The 27,093-nt window shown below is 39.6% G+C and overlaps 1 protein-coding gene across 7 annotated transcripts in view; it reads left to right on the forward strand.

Annotated features, from left to right (window-relative positions):
- The window catches only part of efr3a (EFR3 homolog A (S. cerevisiae)), a 171,993-nt gene that overhangs the window by 91,267 nt on the left and 53,633 nt on the right, over window positions 1-27,093 (forward strand). For all 7 annotated transcript variants that reach the window (XM_072570428.1, XM_072570430.1, XM_072570431.1 and 4 more), the window contains 5 exons: window positions 6,211-6,289; window positions 7,678-7,813; window positions 9,211-9,360; window positions 13,303-13,417; window positions 24,858-24,909. In XM_072570428.1, the coding sequence (XP_072426529.1) occupies window positions 6,211-6,289; window positions 7,678-7,813; window positions 9,211-9,360; window positions 13,303-13,417; window positions 24,858-24,909 (532 nt within the window). The remainder of the gene's footprint in view (window positions 1-6,210; window positions 6,290-7,677; window positions 7,814-9,210; window positions 9,361-13,302; window positions 13,418-24,857; window positions 24,910-27,093) is intronic.

The raw sequence follows: 27,093 nt of genomic DNA on the forward strand, positions 1-27,093 counted from the left end.
AGCATGTTCTCACGGGGGAGAGGGGCCAGAAGGAGGTCATTGTCCACATTGGAGCCAACGACGTTGGAAGGGAAAAGGTTGAGACTTTGAAGGGAGATTACAAAGAGTCAGGTGGAAATTTAAAAAGGAGGTCCTCAAGGGTAGTAATATCTGGATTACTCCCAATGCTACGAGCTAGTGAGGGTAGGAATAGGAGGATAGAGCAGATGAATACATGGCTGAGGAGCTGGTGTATGGGAGAAGAATTCACATTTTTGGATCATTGGAAACTCTTTTGGGGTAGAAGTGACCTGTACAAGAAGGATGGATTGCTCCTAAATTGGAAGGGGACGAATATACTGGCAGGGAAATTTGCTAGAACTGCTCGGGAGGATTTAAACTAGTAAGGTTTAAACTAGTAAGGTGGGACCCAGGGAGATAGTGAGGAAAGAGATCGATCTGAGATGGGTTCAGCTGAGAACAGAAGTGAGTCAAAGGTAGGACATCTGACAAGGTAGGACGAATAAATTAAACTGCATTTATTTCCGTGCAAGGGGCCTAACAGGGAAGGCAGATGAACTCAGAGCATGGTTAGGAACATGGGACTGGGATATCATAGCGATTACGGAAACATGGCTCAGGGATGGGCAGGACTGGCAGCTTAATGTTCCAGGATACAAATGCTACAGGAAGGATAGAAAGGGAGGCAAGAGAGGAGGGGGAGTGGCATTTTTGATAAGGGATAGCATTACAGCTGTGCTGAGGATATTCCTGGAAATACATCCAGCGAAGTTATTTGGGTGGAAATGAGAAAGGGATGATCGCCTTATTGGGATTGTATTATAGCCCCCCACAATTTGAGGGAAATTGAGAAACAAACCTGTAAGGAGATCTCAGCTATCTGTAAGAATAATAGGGTAGTTATGGTAAGGGACTTTAATTTTCCAAACATCGACTGGGACTGCCATAGTGTGAAAGGTTTAGATGGAGAGGAATTTCTTAAGTGTGTACAAGACAATTTTCTGATTCAGTATGTGGATATACCTATTAGAGAAGGTGTAAAACTTGACCTACGCTTGGGAAATAAGGCAGAGCAGGTGACTGAGGTGTCAGTGGGGGAGCACTTTGGGGCCAGTGACAATAGTTCTATTCGTTTTAAAATAGTGATGGAAAAGGATAGACCAGATCTAAAAGTTGAAGTTCTAAATTGGAGAAAGGCCAATTTTGATGGTATTAGGCAAGAACTTTCAAAAGCTGATTGGAGGCAGATGTTCGCAGGTAAAGGGACAGCTGGAAAATGGGAAGCCTTCAGAAATGAGATAGCAAGAATCCAGAGAAAGTATATTCCTGTCAGGGTGAAAGGGAAGTCTGGTAGGTATAGGGAATGCTGGATGACTAAAGAAATTGAGGGTTTGGTTAAGAAAAAGAAGGAAGCAAATGTCAGCTACAGACAGGATAGATCGAGTGAATCCTTAGAGTATAAAGAAAGTAGGCATATACTTAAGAGGGAAATCAGGAGGGCAAAACGGGGACATGAGATAGCTTTGGCAAATAGAATTAAGGAGAATCCAAAGGGTTTTTACAAATATATTAAGGACAAAAGGGTAACTAGGGAGAGAATAGGGCCCCTCAAAAATCAGCAAGGTGACCTTTGTGTGGAGCCACAGAAAATGGGGGAGATACTAAATGAATATTTTGCATCAGTATTTATTGTGGAAAAGGATATGGAAGATACAGACTGTAGGGAAATAGATGATGACATCTGGTAAAATGTCCATATTACAGAGGAGGAAGTGCTGGATGTCTTGAAACGGTTAAAGGTGGATAAATCCCCAGGACCTGATCAGGTGTACTCAAGAACTCTGTGGGAAGCTAGAAAAGTGATTGCTGGGCCTCTTGCTGAGATATTTGTATCATTGATAGTCACAGGTGAGGTGTCGGAAGACTGGAGGTTGGCAAACGTGGTGCCACTGTTTAAGAAGGGTAGTAAAGACAAGCTAGGGAACTATAGACCAGTGAGCCTGACCTCGGTGGTGAGCAAGTTGTTGGAGGGAATTCTGAGGGACAGGATGTACATGTATTTGGAAAGGCAAGGACTGATTCGGGATAGTCAACATGGCTTTGTGCGTGAGAAATCTTATCTCACAAACTTGATTGAGTTTTTTTGAAGAAGTAACAAAGAAGATTGATGAGGGCAGAGCAGTATATTGACTTCAGTTCGACAAGGTTCCCCATGGGAGACTGATTAGCAAGGTTAGACCTCATGGAATATGGGAGAACTAGCCATTTGGATACATAACTGGCTCAAAGGTAGAAGACAGAGGGTGGTGGTGGAGGGTTGTTTTTCAGATTGGAGGCCGGTGACCAGTGGAGTGCCACAAGGATCGGTGCTGGCTCCTCTACTTTTTGTCATTTACATAAATGATTGGGCTACAAGCATAAGAGGTACAGTTAGTAAGTTTGCAGATGACACCAAAATTGGAGATGTAGTGGACAGCGAAGAGGGTTGCCTCAGATTACAACAGAATCTTGACCAGATGATCCAATGGGCTGAGAAGTGGCAGATGGAGTTTAATTCAGATAAATGCGAGGGGCTGCATTTTGGTAAAACAAATCTTACCAGGACTTATATACTTAATGGTAAGGTCCTAGGGAGTGTTGCTGAACAAAGAGACCTTGGAGTGCAGGTTCATAGCTCCTTGAAAGTGGAGTCGCAGGTAGATAGGATAGTGAAGAAGCCGTTTGGTATGCTTTCTCTTACTGGTCAGAGTATTGAGTACAGGAGTTGGGAGGTCATGTTGCAGCTGTACAGGACATTGGTCAGACCACTGTTGGAATATTGTGTGCAATTCTGGTCTCCTTCCTATCAGAAAGATGTTGTGAAACTTGAAAGGGTTCAGAAAAGGTTTATAAGAATGCTGCCAGGTTTGGAGAGTCTGAGCTACAGGGAAAGGCTGAACAAGCTGGAGCTGTTTTCCATGGAGCGTCAGAGGCTGAGGGGTGACCTTATAGAGGTTTACAAAATTGAGGGGCATGGATAGGATAAATAGACAAAGTATTTTCCCTGGGGTTGGGGAGTCCCAAACTAGAGGGCATAGGTTTAGGGTGAGAGGGGAAAAGATATAAAAGAGACATACGGAACAACTTTTTCACGCAGAGGGTGGTACGTGTATGGAATGAGCTGCCAGAGGATGGGTGGAGGATGGAACAATTGCAACATTTAAGTGGCATTTGGATGGATAAATGAATAGGAAGGGTTTGGAGGGATATGGGCTGGGTGCTAGCAGGTGGGACTAGATTGGGTTGGGATATCTGGTCGGCATTGACGGGTTGGACCAAAGGGTCCGTTTCCATGCTGTACATCTCTATGACTCTAAAGACAACTAAGTGAAAATTTAGTGGGCAAGTTGTGCTGCGACCTCACGCATAGTTGTGATATAATGTATTGTTTTTAATGTTATTGAAAGTTGAAGGTTCTGGTTTTTGACTTAATAAGCAGTGTGTCTGAAGTTAATTATTTAAGTATTTCAGTAGTCATGGTGACATCTTTTGAAAAGTTTTTTGAGGCCTGACTTCAGAGTGAATAAACCTGTATGCAGTTCTAATGGGCTTCTGTTCATTTTGCATTGCTTGCACCTGCTATGGTAACTAATAAGACCTTGGAGATTGTTCAAGAGTTCTGGAACTTTTTTTAAGTTTAAAGAAGACATTCAAATCAGAGTGAGAGAGATACTCATGGATTTTTTTTTTACTTTGAGTGGGGCAATCGTGTAAAGTCCTTAGAAAAGGATGGCTGTAGAAAAATGCATCCAAGCAGGGAGAAGCATGTGAGACTGTGGTTACCTTAGAATGAAGACTTAGTATTTGTCTCAAACCAGATGTGTTGGGATAAAATCCTGAAGAGATTACTTAAAGCTGAGTACATTTAAGTAGTATTATAACTCCAGGAAGATGTTACCTAAAGTTCCAATCTAAACATTGAAGTCCCAAGTGACAGAAACCTACTGAGGTGTTCGTACCTGGAGATACTGTAGTGAGTGTTGTACGAGTGTTTTTTTTGCTTACCAGTGATATGTTTTGTGCACTGTACAAGAACTATTCTGTTTCTTTTCAAATTATAAAGGAATGATTTAGGATTAAGTGTTATAGTTTTACAGTGTGTTTAAAATAAACTGAATTTCTGTTCAATAAAATCACCATTGTTTGCCAGACCTTAGGGCTGCTCTCTCATTAGAGAGAGAGAGAGAGATGACTGCTGGTGATTTAACCTGAGTGTCGCCACATAGAACAATAGAACATTACAGCACAGTGCAGGCCCTTCGACCCTCGATGTTGCACCAACCTTTGGAATGAATCTGAAGCCCATCTTTCCTACACTATTCCATTTTCATCCATATGTTTATCCAGTGACCATTTAAATCCCCTTACGTCGGTAAGTTTACTACGGTTGCAGGCAAGGCGTTCCACGCCCCTACTGTTGAGTAAAGAAACTACCTATGACATCACTTCTCAGGCAAGGGGGGGATTGAGAAGGAGAATCCTCGATTGTAACCTCAGCTGGTGTAGGATTTGAACCCAGACTGTTGACATTACACTACATTGTAAATCAGCCATCCTGTCAACTCTGTATTTTTATTAAAAGTAGGTAGTTTCAATAATTTTTCTGTTTGTTTGATTATAACCTGCTTATGTTTCAGTGAGAGACCACTTTGTCAAAAGCAAAAATAAAAGATTTATAAGGCCATGTTCCTGTCTGAAATCTGACTTGTCTGAACATTGACTGGGGTCATAACAGTATTCAATTTAACAGGTCCCTGGATGCAATGACTAGAATGGACTTGTTTTCCTTAGAGGAGAGGTCATTAAACAGGGGCTATATTTAAAATAATTGGCAGAAGGATTGAGAGGATATTTGCTTTCATCATGGTGAGGTTTGGAGCTCCCCAGCTGAAAGGTTGATGAAGATTAAGAAAAAAGCACAAAAGATTATAGGAACAGCAAATGAAGTGCCAAAGCCTAAAGGACTGCAGATCAAAAGGTAGTAAGTTTAATTGCGTTGGTTAACTTCTTTCCCTGCCTACTGCTGAGATCCCTGCCATCATACATGCTATAACATTAAGCCAAGTTTGTTCATTTCACATCACCTGAAGTGAACAATTAGACATACCAGACACAGTAAGGACTGAGTTTGAACTGTTAAAGGTCTATATACTCAGTCTAGCAACTCTGGTCCAGCTGTTCCAGCTTCAGCATTGGTATTCATCATGCAGATGTTTGCTGAGGCATACCCAATACAAGCAAGTGAGTAACTTTAACGTGACTGTTGAAAACAAGGTAATAGGCTACAGTCAATAATTTAATGTTGTTCTGATTTAAATGTATTATTGTGAATTAATTTTGTTAATTTCATTAGCAAGTAGGAGTCATTCAAAGTGTTATCAGTAAACTTACTGATGTTCAGGTTATCACAATATTCCAAAATAATTGGGCAACTAGAAGTTAAAAATGAGAGTGGGTCAATTAAATATTCCTCTTGCATCTTGAGAAATTGTGCACACCACACAGAGAGGAATCTGCTTGAACTGCTGTAGTATCCTAATGTCAGAACTCGACCCAAGTTGTATTTTTATAAACATGTGTATTACTCTGTAATGATGAAGCAATCCATGTATCTTCTATTCAAAAAAAATATTTTTAGAAATATTAAGTAACTATAATTTATTTTACAATAGAAAAAATAACTTTTAAAGAATAGCCTTTGAAATGTTATTGCCTTTGTGAGTGCAAAACTGCATAATTTTGCTAGTTTCTGTATTCTTTCAACAGCATTGCTAGAAGTTCACTGCCAAAAATGATGTTTACTTAGCTATTGTTTCAATGAACCTGTGGTTAATTCAAAGCACCAACAGACTCATTGCAGAGCCATTTCTACTCTAAAAGAATAGATAAAATATATTTTGCTTTTTTTTTGCATTGTGGTCTTAAATTTGCATTCAGTCTGCTTTTCTCTTCCTTTCAATAAGTAAATATTGAGTTATTAAAGGATATAGTGCAAGTGGTACGAATACTGTGGTAAATGATCTAAATTAAATGTAGATCTTCTAATTTGTGCTCATTTATACCAAATGTACTTTGTTCATGTTATTACCCAGTAGATTATTGGTTTCTTGCTAGAGTCTGCAATGCATCTCAACTGACTGCTAATTGAGTTTTTTGTTATTACGTTTATAGTCATTTAGACAACCATCAGCTCTGGGACCCAAATGCATTTGCTGTTTCCTGTTTCAAAATTACAATGTATTCTATACAGGTGAGTGTACAAGATTCTTCATTTTGTAAGAAAGAAAATGCTTGGAACCTTATAATGTTAATGCGTTGTCTTCTTCTCTACTAAAACAAAGTTTTTTAAAATATAATCAACTCTAATAATACAAAAGCTTATTTGTATTTTGATTTTATTTCCATGTTCTATTTTTTGACTGTACTGCACGTAACTGAAGAGATTTCATACTTATATTAGGAAATATTAGAATGCAAGCAAAGGTTTATACTTCAGAAATGGTATTCTAACTTTATACTAATTGCCTAATATATTGCAGTATTCTCGGAAAGAGATGAATCTGGCTTTTATCCATTAGGGCTAATGTTACTTGATTACCTTTCTGATGGGGAAATTTGCCTTGCGAGGAGGGTGAATCAAGAGTTAAGGGACACATGTATCCAAATTGCTAATGGGCTCTAATGTTGGGCAAAACTCCCTGAAGGATGTAATTTCATAACATTGGTCCCTTTAAAGTAAGGTTTTCATCCCCATCATCATGTTTGAATCTCACAAAAGTTGAATTCTAATTCAGGTCTTGGTCAATCAGAACCCCCCCCCCCCCCCCCCATGATCTTGGTTAATGGGAGGTTTTGTAATGTTAATGCTGTTGAATGTGAAAGGGAGATGGTTCCATTCTTTTTCATGGAGGCCATCATTCTGGCACTTGTGAGTGTGAATGTCACTTGCCACTTATTAGCCAAAGCCTCAGTGTTGAACAGGTCTCTTGGAATGTGGACACAGACCACTTCATGTCTGAGGAGTAATGAGTGGTATTGAACACTTCCCTTAACAATAAACTTCTCCACTTCTGATGATGGAGGGGACATCATTGATCAAACAGCTGCAGATGGTTGTCTCCTGAGAAACTCTCATGGTGGGGCTAAGATGAGTGACCTTTTGACAAACAGCATAATTTTCCTTTGTGCTTGATATAACTCAGCACGAGTAAAGAGCTTTCCCCTGATCCAGTTGACTTCAGTTTTGCTGAGGCTGCTTGATCCTGCACTTATCCCAAATCATCTTTGATGTCAAGGGCAGTTACTCTTGCCTCACGTTTTGAAATTAGCTCTTTTGTTTCTGTTTAAGTCAAGCTGCAATGAAATCAGAAGCCAAGTGGGTTTGGCAGAGCTCAAACTGAATGAGCTTGTTGACAAAGTGCTGCTTAATAGCATGGTCGATGACTCTTTCCATCACTTTAATGTGAGAGCTTTGTTCAGTGAACTTAATACTGCATATTGCTGCTTGCTTTTCAAACTGGATTGTTCCTTTCATCTTGGGTATTTTCTAATCAACCTGTTCATTCGCTTGCAAGAAAATGTTTTCACTTTTGTTTCTATTTCTGTCTAAATTTTATTTCAATACTTCCAACATTACAGGCTCAGCATTCTCATCACGTCATTCAGCAGATTCTTCGACATCTGGACACTCACAACAAAGATTCTCCAAGGGTCCGAGCAGGCATTGTACAGGTCCTTTTAGAGACTGTGGCTATAGCAGCCAAAGGTTCTATTGGTAAGCAGAACTGACATTTAGAAAAATAAATCATCGATTTGGACTGCTTCCATTTAGTGCAGAGAATTAATTTTCGCTGTTTATTTCTTCACCACATAGGCACTGGTCCCATTTCTGTTTTTACTTGCCCTACCATTTCTCTGAACATAGCACTTCCAGATTTCAGTTGTAGTCTTGTGTAAAGTGTGAACTAACTGACACTAGTGAATGGAAAGTCGATTAGTCAAATCACCCAACAATTAAGGAACTTCCTTTTTATACATGTCCTGCAGAACATTTAGGAAAGAAATTGTGCCACCTGCTTTGTTTCCACTGTAATTTTGCCAACTTTTCTAAATGTGTATTATTGCCTTTGTCTGCTGTGATTGGAAATGTTCCAAATCTTCTGAGCAGCGGCAATGATGAATGGTTTTCCACTGTACTCCACGATTCCTCCAACCTGAACTTTGTGCATATTTCTTCTGAGATATTCTGATCCTGGCTGTTAAAGAAAAGCTCAACACACCATCCTTGGGAATTCTGTCAGAGTTGAGTTGGAACAAGACAGGAAATGCCCTTTTCTTTCATGTCACTGGCTACCTATGATAAGTTTAAAGGTTCAGTCTTTGAATACTAGTTGATAGATGGTTGAATGTATAGGTGGGTAGGTCAATGGATGAGGGGTAAGGAAGACATCAGCATGATTAGCTTGGGAAGACAGGGTGTAGTCAGGAGGAAGGATTGCAGTATTGGTTTGGTGCATTTATCCAGGTGTTAACACGTTTTTAATTTATTTGATTTTTTTGGGTAACAGTCCATCTAAATGCAATGGAATTATCTAAAAGTTTTGGCTTGAGCACAGAGTCTAAGATGTTTGCACAGGATCCAGGGAACAAGAACTTGCCCATGAGAAATTTAAACCTCCTGAGCATTGACCATTGGTCATTCCACAGAGTCCCAAAACACAACTTCATTTGTACATCCAGCCTCCAAAGTATTGTCCACAAGTCTTGGAATTCACCAGTTTTTTGAAACTGAAAGAAATCAGATATTTGTTTACTCTCCAAGCTCCATAAAGTAAGCAAAATCGCTCTGCCAGTTTTCTTCCTAAGTAACCTTCCTTGGATTTTTCCCAGGCAAAGGAAACAAAGGTTGCTATATGAGCCTTATGAACTATTTGGCTTTTTGGCTCAAAATTTCCTTTCTTAAATTTTCTTTATTGAAGTATAATTTTATTGCTTTTGATATTGTAAGTGTTTTCTGCCAAACTGAAGAGGATAGGTTTCTGTCTTTGCATGTGATCAGGATTGAATAATTTGAGTATTTTTATTTCTAAGTTTCTTCTTGTCCTAAAAATAAATTACACAGTAAATGCAAATATTTCAATGAATACTAATTTGATCTTTTTATTGAAATAGGTCCAACTGTTTTGGAGGTATTTAACACATTGTTGAAACACTTGCGCCTCAGTGTTGATTTTGAGTTATCCGGTGGATGTAGTTCTCCTGGTAGTTTTTCGACAAGCAATGATGAGAAATTAGTTCAGGATACAATTATCCAGACTATTGGTGAGTACAGGAATCAGCAGTGTGAAATTTCCATGTCATTTCTGATTGCACTAATTTGAGTCATGATTCTCACTCTGCATATTATCTGTATAAATCTTAATGGCATAGAGCACTGAACCTAAAGTCCTTCTCATACCATGACTTTACTCTAAAACTTTAATCCTTGGGTTAAACTCACAACTCTGAGAGAGCAGTCTCTGATCCTCTGGGACTTTGGTAACATTCACTTTCATGATTTCAAGGAATGCTAATATTATTATGAAGTTAATTCCTGTTAGATTCAAATGTATTTTCTTCAACCAACATTTGAGTAACTACACAGTCTTAAGAGATTTACAATATCAATGCTAGAGTGCAATAGGAAGTTGAGCTGGTTTTAGGGTCTGTAATTACTGTGAAAGTAGCTGTAGCCAACAATCATAGAACATAGTATAGTATAGTACAGTACAGGAACAGGCCCTTTGGCCTATCATCTCTCTGCCGAAGATGAAGCCATTCGAAACTAATCCCATCTGCTGTGTACATGCTCCATATCCCTCTGTTCTCTGCCTATTCGTGTGGGTGTCTAAATGCCTCCTGCCAGAAAATGCTGTTAAAATATTCTTAATGATTCAGCTGTTTCCATAGTGATACCAAGTATTAAACACTTGTGAAGTTGTTATTTCACCACATTAATTGAGCTTAATTTGCATGTACTTGAGCGCATATAGAGGGAAGAAAATCCCTGCATGAGACAACACCTGCTAAAAAGTTCTTAGTAAAAACTTGCAGTGAAAATATTTCATTGCTAGTCTAATAATAACTAATAATCTCAGACAAGTATTGCTACGTGATACTTACCTTGCAGCCCAGTGGTTATTCTGTTAATTGTAATGGACCGCATGGCAAAAAACATTGTACATTCCGATATTTGTACATAACCTAAAAACTGGACAGCTTATCTTTAATGCAATCAAGTTGCAACTAAAAGGCAATAGTTTCTGTCCATAAATCTACTTTTGGTGTTTTTCTTAAGTTCCTGGGAAGTCCAAATGGTGTGAGATTATTTAACAGATCTCATTTTTAGTATATTTTAAATCTAGTTACTAACCTGGCTCTCTATGCCCATGACTATATTAATGTTGAGTTGGTAGAAGGTGATGGTTATCTCTGGTATAAGTGGTGTGATAGGGTAAGAAAAAATGATGTATTAAGAGTTCCATTTTCCTAGGCTGCTTTGTAAAAATTAAACTGGCAAGCTGGTGGTGCAAAATGTATTTCTTACTGCTATGATCCCATCAGATTTTTACAGACAACTCCTATCCCAAGCAGAAACCTGGCTTGTTGATCTTAATTTTATGTATTTGTTTTGACAGTGGTCTGCTACTGAACCATAAGCATGCAATGATACTGATTTTATTTTAACAAAAATAATCCAAACTAATGCAAATTCAAATAATTTAAACACACAGTAAGAGTGTAATCCCACTAATCCCAAAATGCTGCGTTATAAACTGAAAAGCAGCCAAACAGGTTTTATACGATATCTATAACACGCTGGTACAGTTTGCAAAGCACTATCACTGGAACTGCAATATTTTGTTCCTGGAGCTATCATACACTTGAACTTCACTCATACAGCTTAAATAACCACTTCTGGGGTTTTATTTAATCTGGAAACAACATTAATACTTTACTATGTAACTATAACTCACTATATCTTCCTCTTCTCACGAGCACTGCTCTGTACAGTTATCTTATTCCAAGGTTTTTACAGGACTAACACAACCCAGTGTTTCAAAATGAAACTAAAAGTCTTTCTGTTTCAGCAAAGAGCACCATCCCCAAGCTTTGAGGGGAAAGAGCACAGGGATTTCTAACAAATCTTTGACACCCCATTATTTACCATGCTGGGTCACAAGCTAGCTGTTCAGCCAGGCATCAGAAACTATACTTTTAAAAGGAATCACCCCGACTACAGAAATATTTACATGTTAATGATTAACTCATGACAAACTGAATAATCCACCAGTTATGAATTCAAACCCTGAAATCGAAGGTTGAGCAACTAAAATAACAATTATGAAAATAAATCCCACAGTTTACATCATACTGTTGAAAAGCCAATTTAAAGAGAGGGCAGGAACTTAAGAAGGGAGGATGCAAAACTGATGAGAACTTCCAGTATATGGACCTTCAACCATAGTTACTGTTCAACCAGCACCTTGCCTGCAAAGATTGAAAGTTTAGAGAAGTCTACATTGGCTGATTTTACCAAGCATGAAAAAGTATAATTTGTCCAGAAAGTGCACAGAGACAGCCACATCCTGGCTCTACCGAGAAGGCAGAGGTGCAGATTTTAGGCGAAGCCTTTCAAGGAATCACGGGTTTTTTAATCTAATAACGGTTGCTGATGTGTTTGATCCAATTTAAAACTATTAGACAACAAAGGATCAAGATCCATCTAATTCACCTTCTTTGCTGATTGTTAGGATAAGACCATGTTGGATTAACTGATTAATTGTTACAATTAATTAGGTCTACAAAAGCTCATCACGTTTTCAAGGGCAATTAATGTTGGTCAACAATTGATGCTCATATCCTGTGGGTGAATTAGAAAAAAAAGACTTCAACATGAGATATGGAAACATTTGGTAAATAGCTTTCCTTTCTCGTGTTCTGTGATGTTCACATTACTGGGAAGGCCAACATTTGTTGCCTATCTTGTATTACCTTTGAACTGAGTGGCCTGCTAGGCCATTTCAGAGAGCAGTTAAGAATCCACCACATTTCTGTAAGCCTAGAGTCATATGTAGACCAGATAAGGTATGAATGGGCAAATTCCTTGCCTCAATATTGATGAACTTAATGTTTCTGTTTCACACTTCTCTATAGCTACAGATCAGTGTATAAGTGTAAACTAAAATGTTTGTAAGCTCTTTTAAGCCATGCATTGTCCTTTATATTTCTGATTCTCATTTTTGTAGAATAAGCATCCTGCCAGGACAGAAGTGATGTGTTTCTCTCCATGAAGTAGCTCTTGAAGATATGCAACCTTAAGCTAGATATTCCACATTCAAAAGATTCTTTATATCAGTGCTTTTAGTATTTTTTTTCTGTCTGTTAGTTAACCACATATTCCTTAGGCTGGTTTGAAATTGCTGCATTTTCTTTGCAGCCTCCCTCTGCTGGAAGAAAGCCCGTCTGAGATTAGAGGAACAACTCCTCAGAGATTCTATCCGTTCTACTTTATGGGGCTACCTTTCCTTTAGTCATCCTTGTGTTTGAATCTCCCCAACTGTTTTGGGAATTTGCCAATTTACCCACCACTCCTGTGCATCTTGATTGCTACATTTCACCCACACCTGCGGTATTACTTTGGAAGTTCAGAAATTAAATCAAAAGTTTCAGCAAAGGCCAACCCACTTATCAACAGATACCCAAAATAAAAGTCCACACCTGCCTTCTGGAATAATTTTTTAGTCTTCAATAGATATTGGGTGATATTTAAAAAGCCACATGCTGACAGTACTCCAGCAGTGGTGTTAGATCAGATTTTTCAGAATTTTGATTCACCAAAAACAAAGGAACAGTAGCATATATGCTAGTCAGAATATATGTCTTTGATTGAATGTTAGAGGTGGTGGCATTTCCCTGACCTTCACTGATCTGACAAAGAGAAACAGAGGAGAAAGGTACTGTCAAAAATGCTGCATAAATTTCACCTATTAACCTCCTGAGGTTTCTTTTCCTATTCAGAGTAAACTACATCCTCAGTTTTTTTGTCATCTGCAAATTAGGTATTAGATTCCATACTAGAGACCCAAAGTTTATATTTTGTTTTTAATTGACGAAACTTTCATTTGAGGTATTGTTCTGATATGTGTAAGTTTTATTGTACAACCTGATAACTGTGCATTATTGATATCAAAGCTCAGTGCTACGTTCATTGTTTTATTTTAGGCTTTTTTGGGAGTAGTCTTCCAGATTATCAAAGATCAGAAATTATTATGTTTATTATGGGGAAGGTACCCATTTTTGATGCTGGATCACATTCACTGGAAGCCAGTAACTGTGGGTAAGTGTCAATAAGAAAGCAAGAAGCCTTTCATTAATATTAATGAAAAAAAGGTTTTACATAAACTGCTCTTCATTTGTGTGACTGTTTTGACATTGAGCATTTTATGAGTTTATTTTGGCCATACATTGTTAATCTTGTTCAGAAAAACCATAAAGTTTGGTGAATATGGAACTTTATGGTAAAGGAGGATTTGGCTTAAATTGAAGCTAACCATATTAGATTACATTTAGATTAGATTAGATTACATTACAGTGTGGAAACAGGCCCTTCGGCCCAACAAGTCCACACCGACCCGCCGAAGCGTAACCCACCCATACCCCTAACCTAACATTACGGGCAATTTAGGATGGCCAATTCACCTGACCTGCACATCTTTTGGACTGTGGGAGGAAACTGGAGCACCCAGAGGAAACCCACGCAGACATGGGGAGAACATGCAAACTCCACACAGTCAGTCGCCTGAGGCGGGAATTGAACCCGGGTCTCTGGCGCTGTGAGGTAGCAGTGCTAACCACTGTGCCGCCCATAAATAGCTTTTGGAACCTCTCAATTCTGTCTGGGGTCTGAAGTGCAGATAGTGAAACTCATCCTGATACTCCCCTCAAACTGGGAGAATGATCCATTTCCAACATGAATGTTATTTCCTTAAGAGCTTCAATAAAACACTGGGAATGCTCCAAGAGTACCCTTTTTTACCTAAATATTATGGAATAACAGTTACTTTAAGGTAAAGAAAGTGAACATACATCATGTATTTGGACACAATGAGAAAGTAAAACAAGATGGAGTTCAAGCTGGATAAATGTGAGGTATTGCATTTAGTACAACAAGAAGGATAGGGCTTATACAATTAATGATAGGGCTTTGGGTAGTGTTGCAGAACAGAGGAACCTACGGGTGCAGGTATGTAATGATTTGAAGTTTGCACCACAAATAGACAAGATCTTTGGCACGTTTGTCTTCAATGCTCAGTCGTTTGAGTATATGGGTTGGGAAGTCATGTTGAAGTTGTACAGGACATTGGTGAGGCCTCTTCTGGAATCCTGTGTCTAGTTCTGGTTGCCCAGTTATAGGAAAGATATTATCAAGCTGGAGAGGGTACAGAAGAGATGTACCAGGATGTTGCCCCATGTGGAAGGTTTGAGTTATAAAGAAAGGCTGGATAGGCAAAGACTTTTTTTGTTGGAGCAAAGGAGCTTGAGAGGCGACCTTATAGAAGTTTATAAAATAATGAGAGGTATAGAGTTAATGGTAGTTGTCTCTTCCCGATGATGGACCATTTCAAGTCTGGGAGGCACATTTTTTAAGGTGACAGGAGAGAGATTTAAAAAGACCTACGAGGCAAATGTTTTGCAATGAGGGTGGTTCGCGTGTGGAATGAAGTTCTTGAGAAAATGGTGGATACAGGTACAATTACAACGTTTAAAAGACATTTGAATACATACATGAATAGGAAAGGTTTGAATGGAGATGGTCCAGGAGCAGGTGGGTGGGACTAGTTTAGTTTGGGATTATGGTTGGCGTGGACTGGTTGGATGAGGGATCTGATTCTGTGACTCTAAGTGAGAGTAAGAAGAGACTAGGAATGAAGAAAAAAAAATTGAACAGTTAGTGGAACATGAAATTCTATTAATGAGATTAATGCAAAATGGTAAAACATCCTGTAGTTACACAAATATAAAAACATCTTAGGATGACAATTGGTAGGAACAAGGATGAAATCATTAATGTTTAGATAGCAGAAATATTTAGATATTTTGTTTTAGTATTTCTCAGGGATACAGATTGAGTGGATGTGGCATTGTCAAATGAGATTGGAAATATTTTAACCACATTTTGAGATAGAAGCCAATAAGCCAATTAAACTCGAGGATAGTCCTTCGGGTCCAGATTAATTGTGAGTTTTGAGAAGATTTGTAGCTCAGAGTCATAGAGATGTGCAGCATGGAAACAGACCCTTCGGTCCAACCTGTCCATGCCGACTAGATATCCCAACCCAATCTAGTCCCACCTGCCAGCACCCGGCCCATATCCCTCCAAACCCTTCCTATTCATATAACCATCCATGTGCCTCTTAAATGTTGCAATTGTACTAGCCTCCACCACTTCCTCTAGCAGCTCATTCCATACACGTACCACCCTCTGTGTGAGAAAGTTGCCCCGTAGGTCTCTTTTATATCTTTCCCCTCTCACCCTAAACCTATGCCCTCTAGAGCTGGACACCCCGACCCCAGGGAAAAGACTTTGCCTATTTACCCTATCCATGCCCCTCATAATTTTGTAAACCTCTATAAGGTCACCCCTCAGTCTCTGATGTGCCAGGGAAAATAGCTCCAGCCTGTTCAGCCTCTCCCTATAGCTCAAATCCTCCAACCCTGGCAACATCCTTGTAAATCTTTTCTGAACCCTTTCAAGTTTCACTACATCTTTCCGATAGGAAGGAGACCAGAATTGCACAATATTCCAACACTGGCCTTACCAATGTCCTGCACAGTCACAACATGACCTCCCAACTCCTGTACTCAATACTCTGACCAATAAAGGAAAGCATACCAAACGCCGCCTTCACTATCCTATCTACCTACGACTCCACTTTCAAGGAGCTATGAGCCTGCACTCCAAGGTCTGTTTGTTCAGCAACGCTCCCTGGGACCTTACCATTGAGTGTATAAGTCCTGCTAAGATTTGCTTTCCCAAAATGCAGCACCTCACATTTATCTAAATTAAACTCCATCTGCCACTTTTCGACCCATTGGCCCATCTGGTCAAGATCCTGTTATAATCTGAGGTAACCCTCTTCACTGTCCACTACACCTCCAATTTTGGTATCATCTGCAAACTTACTAACTGTACCTCTTATGCTCGCATCCAAATCATTTATGTAAATGATTAAAAGTAGAGGTCCCAGCATTGATCCTTGTGGCACTCCACTGGTCACAGGCCTCCAGTCTGAAAAACAACCCTCCACCACCACCCTCTGTCTTCTACCTTTGAGCCAGTTCTGTATCCAAATGGCTTGTTCTCCCTTACTGACATCCATATAAATCATATCTACTGCTCTGCCCTCATCAATCCTCTTTGTTACTTCCTCAAAAAACTCAATCCAGTTTGAGAGATGTGATTTCCCACTCACAAAGCCATGTTGACTATCCCTAATTAGTCCTTGCCTTTCCAAATATATGTACATCCTGTCCCTCAGGATTCTCTCCAACAACTTGTCCACCACCGATGTCAGGCTCACTTGTCTATAGTTTCCTGGCTTGTCCTTACCACCCTTCTTAAACAGTGGCACCACGTTAGCCAACCTCCAGCCTTCTGGCACCTCACCTGTGACTATCCATGATACAAATATCTCAGCAAGAGGCCCAGCAATCACTTCTCTAGCTTCCCACAGAGTTCTAGAGTACACCTGATCAGGTCCTGGCGATTTAGCCACCTTTAACCATTTCAAGACATCCAGCACTTCCTCCTCTGTAATATGGACATTTTGCAAGATGTCAGCATCTATTTCCCTACAGTGTATATCTTCCATATCCTTTTCCACAGTAAATACTGATGCAAAATACTCATTTAGTATCTTCCCCCATTTTCAGTGGCTCCACACAAACGCTGCCTTGCTGATCTTTGAGGGGCCCTATTCTCTCCCTAGTTACCCTTTTGTCCTTTATGTATTTGTAAAAACTCTTTTGGATTCTCCTTAACTCTATTTGCCAAAGCTATCTCATGTCCCCTTTTTGTCCTCCTGATTTCCCTCTTAAGTATACTTCTACTTCCTTTATACTCTTCTAAGGGTTCACTCAATCTATCCTGTCTATACCTGACATAGGCTTCCTTCTTTTTCTTAACCAAACCCTCAATTTCTTTAGTCATCCAGCATTCTCTGCACCTGCCAGCCTTTCCTTTCACCCTGTCAGGAATATACTTTCTCTGGATTCTTGTTATCTCATTTCTGAAGGCTTCCCATTTTCCAGCTGTCCCTTTACCTGCAAACATCTGCCCCCAATCAGCTTTCAAAAGTTCTTGCCTAATACCATCAAAATTGGCCTTTCTCCAATTTAGAACTCCAAATTTTATATCTGGTCTATCCTTTTCCATCACTATTTTAAATCTAATAGAATTATGGTCGCTGGCCCTAAAGTGCTTCCCCACTGATACCTCAGTCACCTGCCCTGCCTTGTTTCCCAAGCGTAGGTCAAGTTTTGCACCTTCTCTAGTAGTTAAATCCACATACTGAATCAGAAAATTGTCTTGTACACTCTTAATGAATTCTTCTCCATCTAAATCCTTAACACTATGGCAGTCCCCGTCTATGTTTGGCAAGTTAAAATCCCCTACCATAACCACCCTATTAATCTTACAGTTGGCTGAGACCTCCTTACAAGTTTGTTTCTCAATTTCCCTCTGACTATTAGGGGGTCTATAATACAATCCCAGTAAGGTGATCATCCCTTTTTTTATTTCTCAGTTCCACCCAAATAACTTCCCTGGATGTATTTTCGGGAATATCCTCCCTCCGCACAGCTGTAATGCTATCCCTTATCAAAAGTGCCACTCCCTCTCCTCTGTTGCCTCCCTTTCTATTCTTCCTGTAGCACTTGTATCCTGGAACATTAAGCTGCCAGTCCTGCCCATCCCTGAGCCATGTTTCTGTAATTGCTATGATATCCCAGTCCCATGTTCCTAACCATGCCCTGAGTTCATCTGCCTTCACTGTTCGGCCCCTTGCATTGAAATAAATGCAGTTTAGTTTATTCATCCTACCTTGTCCCTGCCTGCCCTGATTGTTTGTTTGACTCGCTTCTGTTCTCAACTGTACCAGTCTCAGATTGATCTCTTTCCTCTCTATCTTCCTGTGTCCCCCCCAACCTTACTAGCTTAAATCCTCCCGAGCAGCTCTAGCAAATTTCCCTGCCAGTATATTAGTCCACTTCCAATGAAGGTGCAATCCGTCCTTCTTGTACAGGTCACTTCTAAAGAGATTCCGATGATCCAAAAATGTGAATCCTTCTCCCGTACACCAGCTCCTCAGCCATGCATTCATCTGCTCTATCCTCCTGTTCCTGCCCTCACTAGATCATAGCACCGGGAGTAGTCATAGAGTCAGCCCATTGGCCCATCTGGTCCACATCCTGTTCTAATCCAGATATATTTACTCTCAGGGCCTCCTTTGTAAATTTCTGCCTAATTCTATGTAATCTCCCTTCAGAATCTCAACCTTTTCCTTCCTATGTCGTTGGTTCCAGTGTGGACAATGACCTCTTGCTGACCCCTCTCCTCCTTTGAGAACATTCTGCACCCTCTCTGAAACATCCTTGATCCTGGCACCAGCGAAGCAACACACCATTCTTCCTTTTCACTGCTGGCCACAGAAACGTCTGTCTGTACCTCTGACTAGAGAATCCCCTAAACGATTGATCTCTTGGAACCCGACGTACCCCTTGTTGCATTAGAGCCAGTCTCAGTACCAGAAACTTGGCTGTTCGTGCTACGTTCCCCTGAGAATCCATCACCTCCTACATTTTCCAAGACAGCATACCTATTTGAAATGGGTATATCCTCAAAAGACTCCTGTGCTAGCTGCCTACCTCTCTTACCTTTCCTGGAGTTAACACATGCATGTGACTGTATGTGAGACTGTCCCCCCTTCCTACAACTGCCATCCATCTCTTTAAACTCCCACATCTGACAAGTAGTATTAAAGGTCATTTTTGCTCCTTCACAACCTACAGACCCAGAAAATAACGCCATCTTATTCCTCTACAAACACTGCCCCAGGATAAATCAATAGTTATGGCTTATATTTTAAGTTTAATCAAGAGACATCTCTCCAAATACATGTAAGCAAGAAAGAACCCATTCTACTCACTACTGCAGATTCTCCGTCGGCCACACTTAAAACAACAATTAACTTATCTGATTCTGTGCTGTGAACTTCGCCCAACAGTTCCTCCAAGGTCAGTTGTGAATTTCACTAGTTTGATAATTTTCCCAGATGCACTCCGATATCCAGCGATACATGAATTCAAACAGCAAAGGCAGTAACTGTGCAGGTTTTCTCTCGCTCTCTCTCAATCTCTCACTCTTGATCTCTGACTCTCGCGCTCTCACTCTCGCTCGCTCTCTCTGTTGCGCTGACCTCACCATCTGCTTCCTTTGTGTGTTCTTCTCTCTTTTAAAAGTGCTGTTGTTTTGACTTTTTTTTTCTCTCCAAAGTTCCAAAACAATGCAACAGCATATAAAACAGTAATTGTTACTCCTGGAATTCAAGGAAATCCCCTCCAGCACCTAAAATACGTCAAAAAAGGAGCAGCTGTTACAGCCAGAAATTTTTCCTGTCCTCCATCTTGTCAGGTTCTGGATGTAAGTTTGCTTGCTGAGCTGGAAGATTCATTTTCAGATGTTCGTCGCCATACTAGGTAGCATCAGTGAGCCTTCAGTGAGGCAGTGGTGTTATGTCCCGCTTTGTATTAATGTGTTTAGGTTCCCTTGGGTTGGTGATTTCATTTCCTATTCTTTTTCTCAGAAGGTAGTAGATGCGATCCACATCATTGTGCTTATTGATAGAGTTCCAGTTGGAATGCCATGCTTCTAGGAAGTCTCGTGTGTGTCTCTGGTTGGCTTGTCCTAGGATGGATGTGTTGTTCCCAAAGTGGTGTCCTTCCTCATCTGTACGTAAGTGCATCATGTCTTTTTGTGGCTAGTTGAACATCAACGACACAAAGATAGAAGAAGATGAAATAATGGTCTCCTTTGGTGTGACAGCCCTGCTCACATCCACCAACATCAACCTTGTCAAAGAAACACTGACCATGCTGTTAGAAGAACAAAAGACGAGCACACCAAACGTCACCAACTTTATCAGCAAGGACAACATCATCAAGTTAGTGGACCTCTGCCTTACCACCCACTTCACTTTCAATAATAAAACCTACAGACAAACCAACGGAACACCCATGGGATCTCCAATATCACGGTTCTTAGCAAAGGCAGTAATGCAGAGATTCGAACAAACAGCTCTGCCAACCATCCAACCCAAACTTTGGGTCCGCTACGTGGATGACGCCTTTGTCGTCACTAAATGGAAGAAATTAGAGGAAGCCTTCAGGACCATCATCAATTTCCTTACTGGCATAGAATTCACTAAAGAGAAGGAAAACAACAACAAACTGCCATTCCTAGATGTCACAGAGTGAACAGCCAATGGGGAACTTCAAATCAGCATCTACAGGAAAACAACTCATACAGACCAAATGCTGAACTACAGAAAAAAATCCCAACACCCACAAGCGAAGCTGCTTTAGAACATTATTTCAATGAATCACCACACACTGCAGCACAGAGTAACTACGAAGAGCAGAGGAAAATCACCTGTACAGTGTATTAAAAAAGAATGGGTACCCAATGAACACAGTCCGCCAATTTCTCAGTATCAAACCCAAACAAGCAGACACAAGGTACCCAGAAACCCTCGCCACTCTCCTACATCAAAGACATCTTGAAAATGATTGCCAGACTACTCTGACCTCTTAGCATCATGGTAGCCCAAAAACCCACCAACCACTAAAACAGCAGCTAATGAACTTAAAAGTCCCTATACAGACAACAAGCAAAACAATCTTCTTTTACAAAATACCGTGCAAGAACTGTAACAAACACTACATTGGACATTCAGGTAGATAACTAGCCACCAGGATACATGAACATCAACTAGCCACAAAAAGACATGACCCACTATCACTCATATCCTTACATATAGATGGGAAGAGACAACACATCCATCCCAGAACAAGCCAAACAGAAACACGCACGAGAATTCCTGGAAGCATGGCATTCCAACCAGAACTCTATCAACAAACACATTGACTTGGATCCCATCTGCCACTCTGAGAAAAGGAACAGGAAAGAATGTCATCAACAATAGGAAATGTCATCACCAACCCAAAGAAACCTAAAAACATAAATAGAAAGAGGGACATAATACCAGTGCTTCACCGGAGGCTTACTGATAATGTTCCCTAATATGGTGACGAAACATCTGAAAACGAACCTTCCAACTCAGCGAGCAAACTTTCATCCAAATTAATTGTACTTGTGCAATTTTTAAGAATCTTGAGGAGAGATGATAGCAGCATTACTATATGTAGTTAATTAGCTAGAGAAAGTTGAAGGGGGAAACCACCGACAGATAACATTATTCCTGTATTTAAAGAGATTGAATATGTGTGGGGAATTGTAGACTTGTCTGCTTCATGTAGTAAAAAATGCAATAGGAATCCCTATTAAAGGTTTAAAAAAAAGTCTAGGTACATTATCGTGATTAGTCAGCACAGAACTGAAAACTCTTGCTTACGCACACTCGTTCAATTTTTAAATAAGCCCTTTGATAAGGTTCCACATAATACATGAAATAAATTAGTATGTGCAATGGGCACAGTCAGACATTAGTAGCAGAGCAGATGACAGATTGCAAGATAAAGTTCAGCTTTGGAGTATAGGGTACTTATTCAAAGAGGAAGAAGACAACAAGTGAGGCCTCACCTCAAGTGAATGCTGGGACCATTATTGACAACTTGTATTGATGGTCTAACCTTTGAAATCAAAAGCCATAGCATGGAATTTTCCATTTTCAAAGAAATCAAAGAGCCATAAAGATTATTGAATGGAATCAGTCCCTTTGGTCCAACTTGTCTAGGCTGACCAAATAGCCTACATTCATCTAGTCCCATTCCAACATTTGACCCATATCCTTCTAAACCTTTGCTATTCATGTACCCATCCAGATGCCTTTTACATGTTGTAATTGTACCGACCCCTACCACTTTCTGTTGTAGCTGATTCCACAAACTCACCAGCCTCTCCTTGAAAATGTTGCTCCTTAGATCCCTTTTATATCTTGTCTCTCTCACCTTAAACCTATGCCCTCCATTTTTGGATTCCCATAGCTTGTGATAAAACCCTTGGATATTTGCCCTAATCACGACCCTCCATGATTTTATAAACTTCTAGAAGGTCATCCCTCAGCCTCCAACACTTCAAAGAGAATGGGACGAAGGAACAAGTTGGGGTGCTGTAGGAACATCAGTTGGTGGCTGAGTCAATTATTTTCTGCAGTGAGACGAAGGGATTAAGTGTGGTGGTAGTGGATAGAAGAGCACTTGGTATGGATGCAGAAGAAGGAAAGATTAGGAGATATTAGATTAGATTAGATTACTTACAGTGTGGAAACAGGCCCTTCGGCCCAACAAGTCCACACCGCCCCGCCGAAGCGCAACCCACCCATACCCCTACCTTTACCCCTTACCTAACACTACGGGCAATTTAGCATGGCCAATTCACCTGACCTGCACATCTTTGGACTGTGGGAGGAAACCGGAGCACCCGGAGGAAACCCACGCAGACACGGGGAGAATGTGCAAACTCCACACAGTCAGTTGCCTGAGGTGGGAATTGAACCCAGGTCTCTGGCGCTGTGAGGCAGCAGTGCTAACCTATCTCCAGTGTGTGAGTAGGCAATACAGAAGGCAGGAAAGGTTATTAATTTGAGAAGATGAGGTGGCTGGGAATTGTTGAGTGGATATGGTGCATGCACTAATGAGAATTGTCACCCATGAGTCTTTGTTAGAGGTGCTTGCAGTGTGGCAGTGTTAGTGAGTGATTGATCTGAGACAGTGAGGTGGCAGAGATGTTTTGCGATACTTACCCTTGTAAAGCACAGAAGTTAATTAAGGTTATAAGTGCTACATTTCACTGTGGGCACTTCAGTGTCCAGACCTGCCATCTCAGACCAGTGTTAAGAGCAGTTCCTGGTTTGCACCACTTAAAGTGCTGTGAAGCCAGTTGTGTAAATATGCCACCAGCTGCATGAGCAACACAAAGTCCTAGCAGTGCAAGCACTTCTTCTTCTGTTTTGTGATTCAGTGAAATGGTTTTGTAGAGGCTGGTTGCATAATTAGTGAGATGAAGGGTAGAGGTTGCATGAGGAGCCTCTGACATAGTAGACTGGGTGCAAGAATCTCACTGGAGAAAGTTCTGTCTATAAATAGGAAAATTCAGCTCATAATTTCTAAGTTCATAAAACTGTCCACACCCCCAAAGTTAATCACTCATGTGAGTTTCCATTTTGTTCTGAACCATAGATCTTCAGCCTTATGCTCAAAGTGGTATTTTTAGGTGCACTAAGATATCTTGGATGCATTTTAAATGCTTCTGTTTTTTTTAATTTGCTAAGAAATTGATGACTATATGTTAGTGCAACTAGCAAATCGTCTTTTTTTTGTCATTTTCATTTATTTAAAATGCGGTGGATGAAATAATGATTAAAATATCTATTTTTAACTGTCCCAAGTGCAGCTCTGAAATATGTCAAGGAGTATTTTGTTGGAATAATCTTTTTACACTTGACATTTAAGACATTATCGTCCAAATAATCAGAATTGTGAAAATTTAAAGATGCTCCATAATCTGTTGAATTGATACAATCCAGTGTCTATGGAGGATATCACTCAACACCTAACAGGCATCCATTTGTCCTATCAGAACTATTAAATAATGCCAACATTAGGAATGGCCACAGAATAACTGCATCCTGAGTGATATGAAGGAGTCGGTTTTGGATTGAGATAGACTAAGGGAGCTGATGAAGGAGCAGCACTCTGAAAGCTAGTGGTTCCAAATAAAGCTGTTGGACTATAGCCTGGTGTTGTGATTTTTAACGTTGTCCTGAATAATAGGCATTTATGGGCAGATTATATTTCTGCGATTGTATCTTTATGCAATTCTGTTTCTTCCTGTATAATAATGCATTGTGGTTGAAATGCTGAAGACATTGCTTCAATTTACAGCTGCATTATTGGGCAACTTGTCAAGTGCTCAAAGCTTTCCTGCTCCAGATCATGCCCTACAATAAAGTATAGAAAATAATTTCATTTTCTTAACTTTGACTGCAATTTGAATGCAACTTTGTTGTTAAGGTTTCTGCAAAATATATCTTTGTCACTTTTTCCAGTATTTATAACTGATTAATTCTGCCAATTTAAATTAGAGGATACTTTACAAATATTATCTGATCTTCAGCATATGAATAATGGTAACTAGGTTGTATTTATTAGCCTGACAAGTTGATGATTGACTTTCTGTATGAATCATCAAGGCTCTTCCGGTGATAATATTAAGAAATATCGGAATAATGGCATGAAATTTTTAACTTAAAATGAATTAGCTGGCTCTATTTATCTGCAACCCTTTTGAATAAATTTCAGGATATTGAATAGATTAAGTATCATCTGTAAATATGCTTCTTAAAATTCAATTCCTGAGCTGTGATTAGCCGCAGCTATGTATATTCAATGTATTCTGGGATCTTTCCTGGTCTCAGCCATATTTTAATGAGCAAAATAAACTGTTGTGTATAAATGTTTATATCCTTTTTTCTTTCCAGAGATCGGGGGACAAGAGCCATTCAAGTCATGCTTCTCAGATCTCTACTTATGGTAAACGTTAAATATTGAACTCCAAACAAAAAAAAAATGAAAAAGCTACTTCCAGAATGATTGTTAATTTAATCTGAACTTGAATTGTTAGGGGAATAAATATAATCAGTAGCTCAAATAGATCAGAGTTTGATTCTGTGCTTAATGCCATTTCAATTCCTAATCATAGAACAAATTGACTAGACACAAATGAAAAATTGCTACTTCATCTTTTCAAGGAGTCGTAATATTTTTGAATATGTTTTCATTGTTTCAGAGACTGGATTTTAGTTTTGGTTCCCGCCTTTAATTCTACGTCACTTGTGCAACATTACCATAGTTCATTTTGTACAGTAGGAACGATATCCATTTTCTTTAAAGTTTATGTGATCTTAGCAAAAAGGAGTTATGCAAAATGTATTTTAGAATTCAGTTGTAGTGAACATCTTACAGAATATATTTGAACATCTGCTTAATGTCGTGGAAAGATTTCAAAATGTTAGTAGGCACAATGGGAAGAAATCCTAGATAATGTAAGATGTGTTTATGCTTTTGTGTTAGTGAATTGTTATGATCCTAGCTGATATTCTTGCTAGATCAATAAGATCCCTGACTGAATTTTGACTGAGACCATAGTTTGTTTTGTTGTACTTGAAATGAGGTAGTTTCTCACTGTGATAGCAACATGCAATATTAGAGGTTTTGTTTCAATTTTAAAAAATAAGCAAAATAAATGAAAATGAAATAGAACAAAGCAGCCTTTTTTTCTGAAAACCTAAAAGCAAAGGGTTTTAGATGTGTACACACACAGCCTTTGTACAATACTCTCACCAGAATCCCTTTCACTAACACCTCAATAAGTTTTAGGTATCTGTGACTAACTGCTAGGCTGTAAATGCTGTTTCTTTATTCCTCGAGCTATCATGCATCTGAATTTAAACACCAACTCAGCTTCATGTTCTCTTCGAAGTTTTATCCTAACGCTTCCAGTCTAGAACTGCCACTAACTGCTTACTCTAAGGAGAACTAATTTGCTATAGTCTTGTTGTCTTGGGTGCACTCTCTGTGCATTCATCTCCACAAAAAGGACATCAAAACTGCTCAAAACAACGTAAAAATCTCAAAGTCTCTCTCTTTCTCTCTACGTTGAGTGATTTCCTTGTGCTTTAAAAATAAAGTTCTGAAACCTAAAAATTTCTAACAGACCCCTTAACAAAAAGAGTTCACCCTCAACAAACTTTTAAAAGAAATCACTATAGCTACAGAAATAGTTACATGTTAATTATTTCAGATGCACAGGAAATCCATTGATAGAAAATGGGACCTTAGTGGTCTAGTAAGAAGATCACAACACAGCGCTAACACAAACGTATAAACACTTGTCTTACATCACCTAGGAATTCTTCCCATTGTGCTTAGTAACAGTTTGAAATCTTTACATAGCATTAAGCATTTTAGTCAGATGTTCGAATATATGCTGTAAGATGTTCACTACAACTACGTTTTAAAATACATTTTATAACTCAAAATTCAAGAAAACAATTTGAAATTATATTAAGTATGTTTAAATTCGGTATTTTATTTGGTCTACATATTTTCTTTAAAAATCTTGTGTGTAGCATGTGCCTTCTGTCCACGACCAGTCTTTTCTGAGGAACGGTCTCTGGACCCAAAACGTTAACTCTGATTTCACTTCACAGATGCTGCCAGACCTGCTGAACTTCTCCAGCAATTTCTATTTTTGTCTCCGTTTTTTCTGGTTTCGTTGATTCTTTCCTCCATCACCCCATCGACCATTATGTTTCCCACCCTAATTACCCTTGAGGTGTAGTGAGGTGCCATCTTGAACTGCTGCAGTTCACTGGGTATAGTACTCTTAGAGAAGGAGTTCCAGAACCCTGAAATTTCCAGACAGCGAGGGAATGACAACCGCATTCCAAGTCTAGGTGGTGTGTGGCTTGGAGGCAAACTTGTGATGCTCCCGTACCTTTGTTGTCCTCTAATTTGAGAGGCTCAGTTGGTGGTTTACTGCCATTAAATGTTAATGCTGGAGAAGCAAAGTTTTAAGGTGGTGGATGGGATGTCAATCAAATGTGCTTTGCTCTAGATTCTGGTGAGTTTCTCCACTCTTTTTCCAAACCTGACAAGATGCTAATATATGTTTGAGAGGCTGTGGAGAGTCAGCATCACAGTTAGTCATGTCAA

The sequence above is a fragment of the Chiloscyllium punctatum genome, chromosome 5 (assembly GCF_047496795.1).
Source record: "Chiloscyllium punctatum isolate Juve2018m chromosome 5, sChiPun1.3, whole genome shotgun sequence".
Lineage (NCBI taxonomy): Eukaryota > Metazoa > Chordata > Chondrichthyes > Orectolobiformes > Hemiscylliidae > Chiloscyllium > Chiloscyllium punctatum.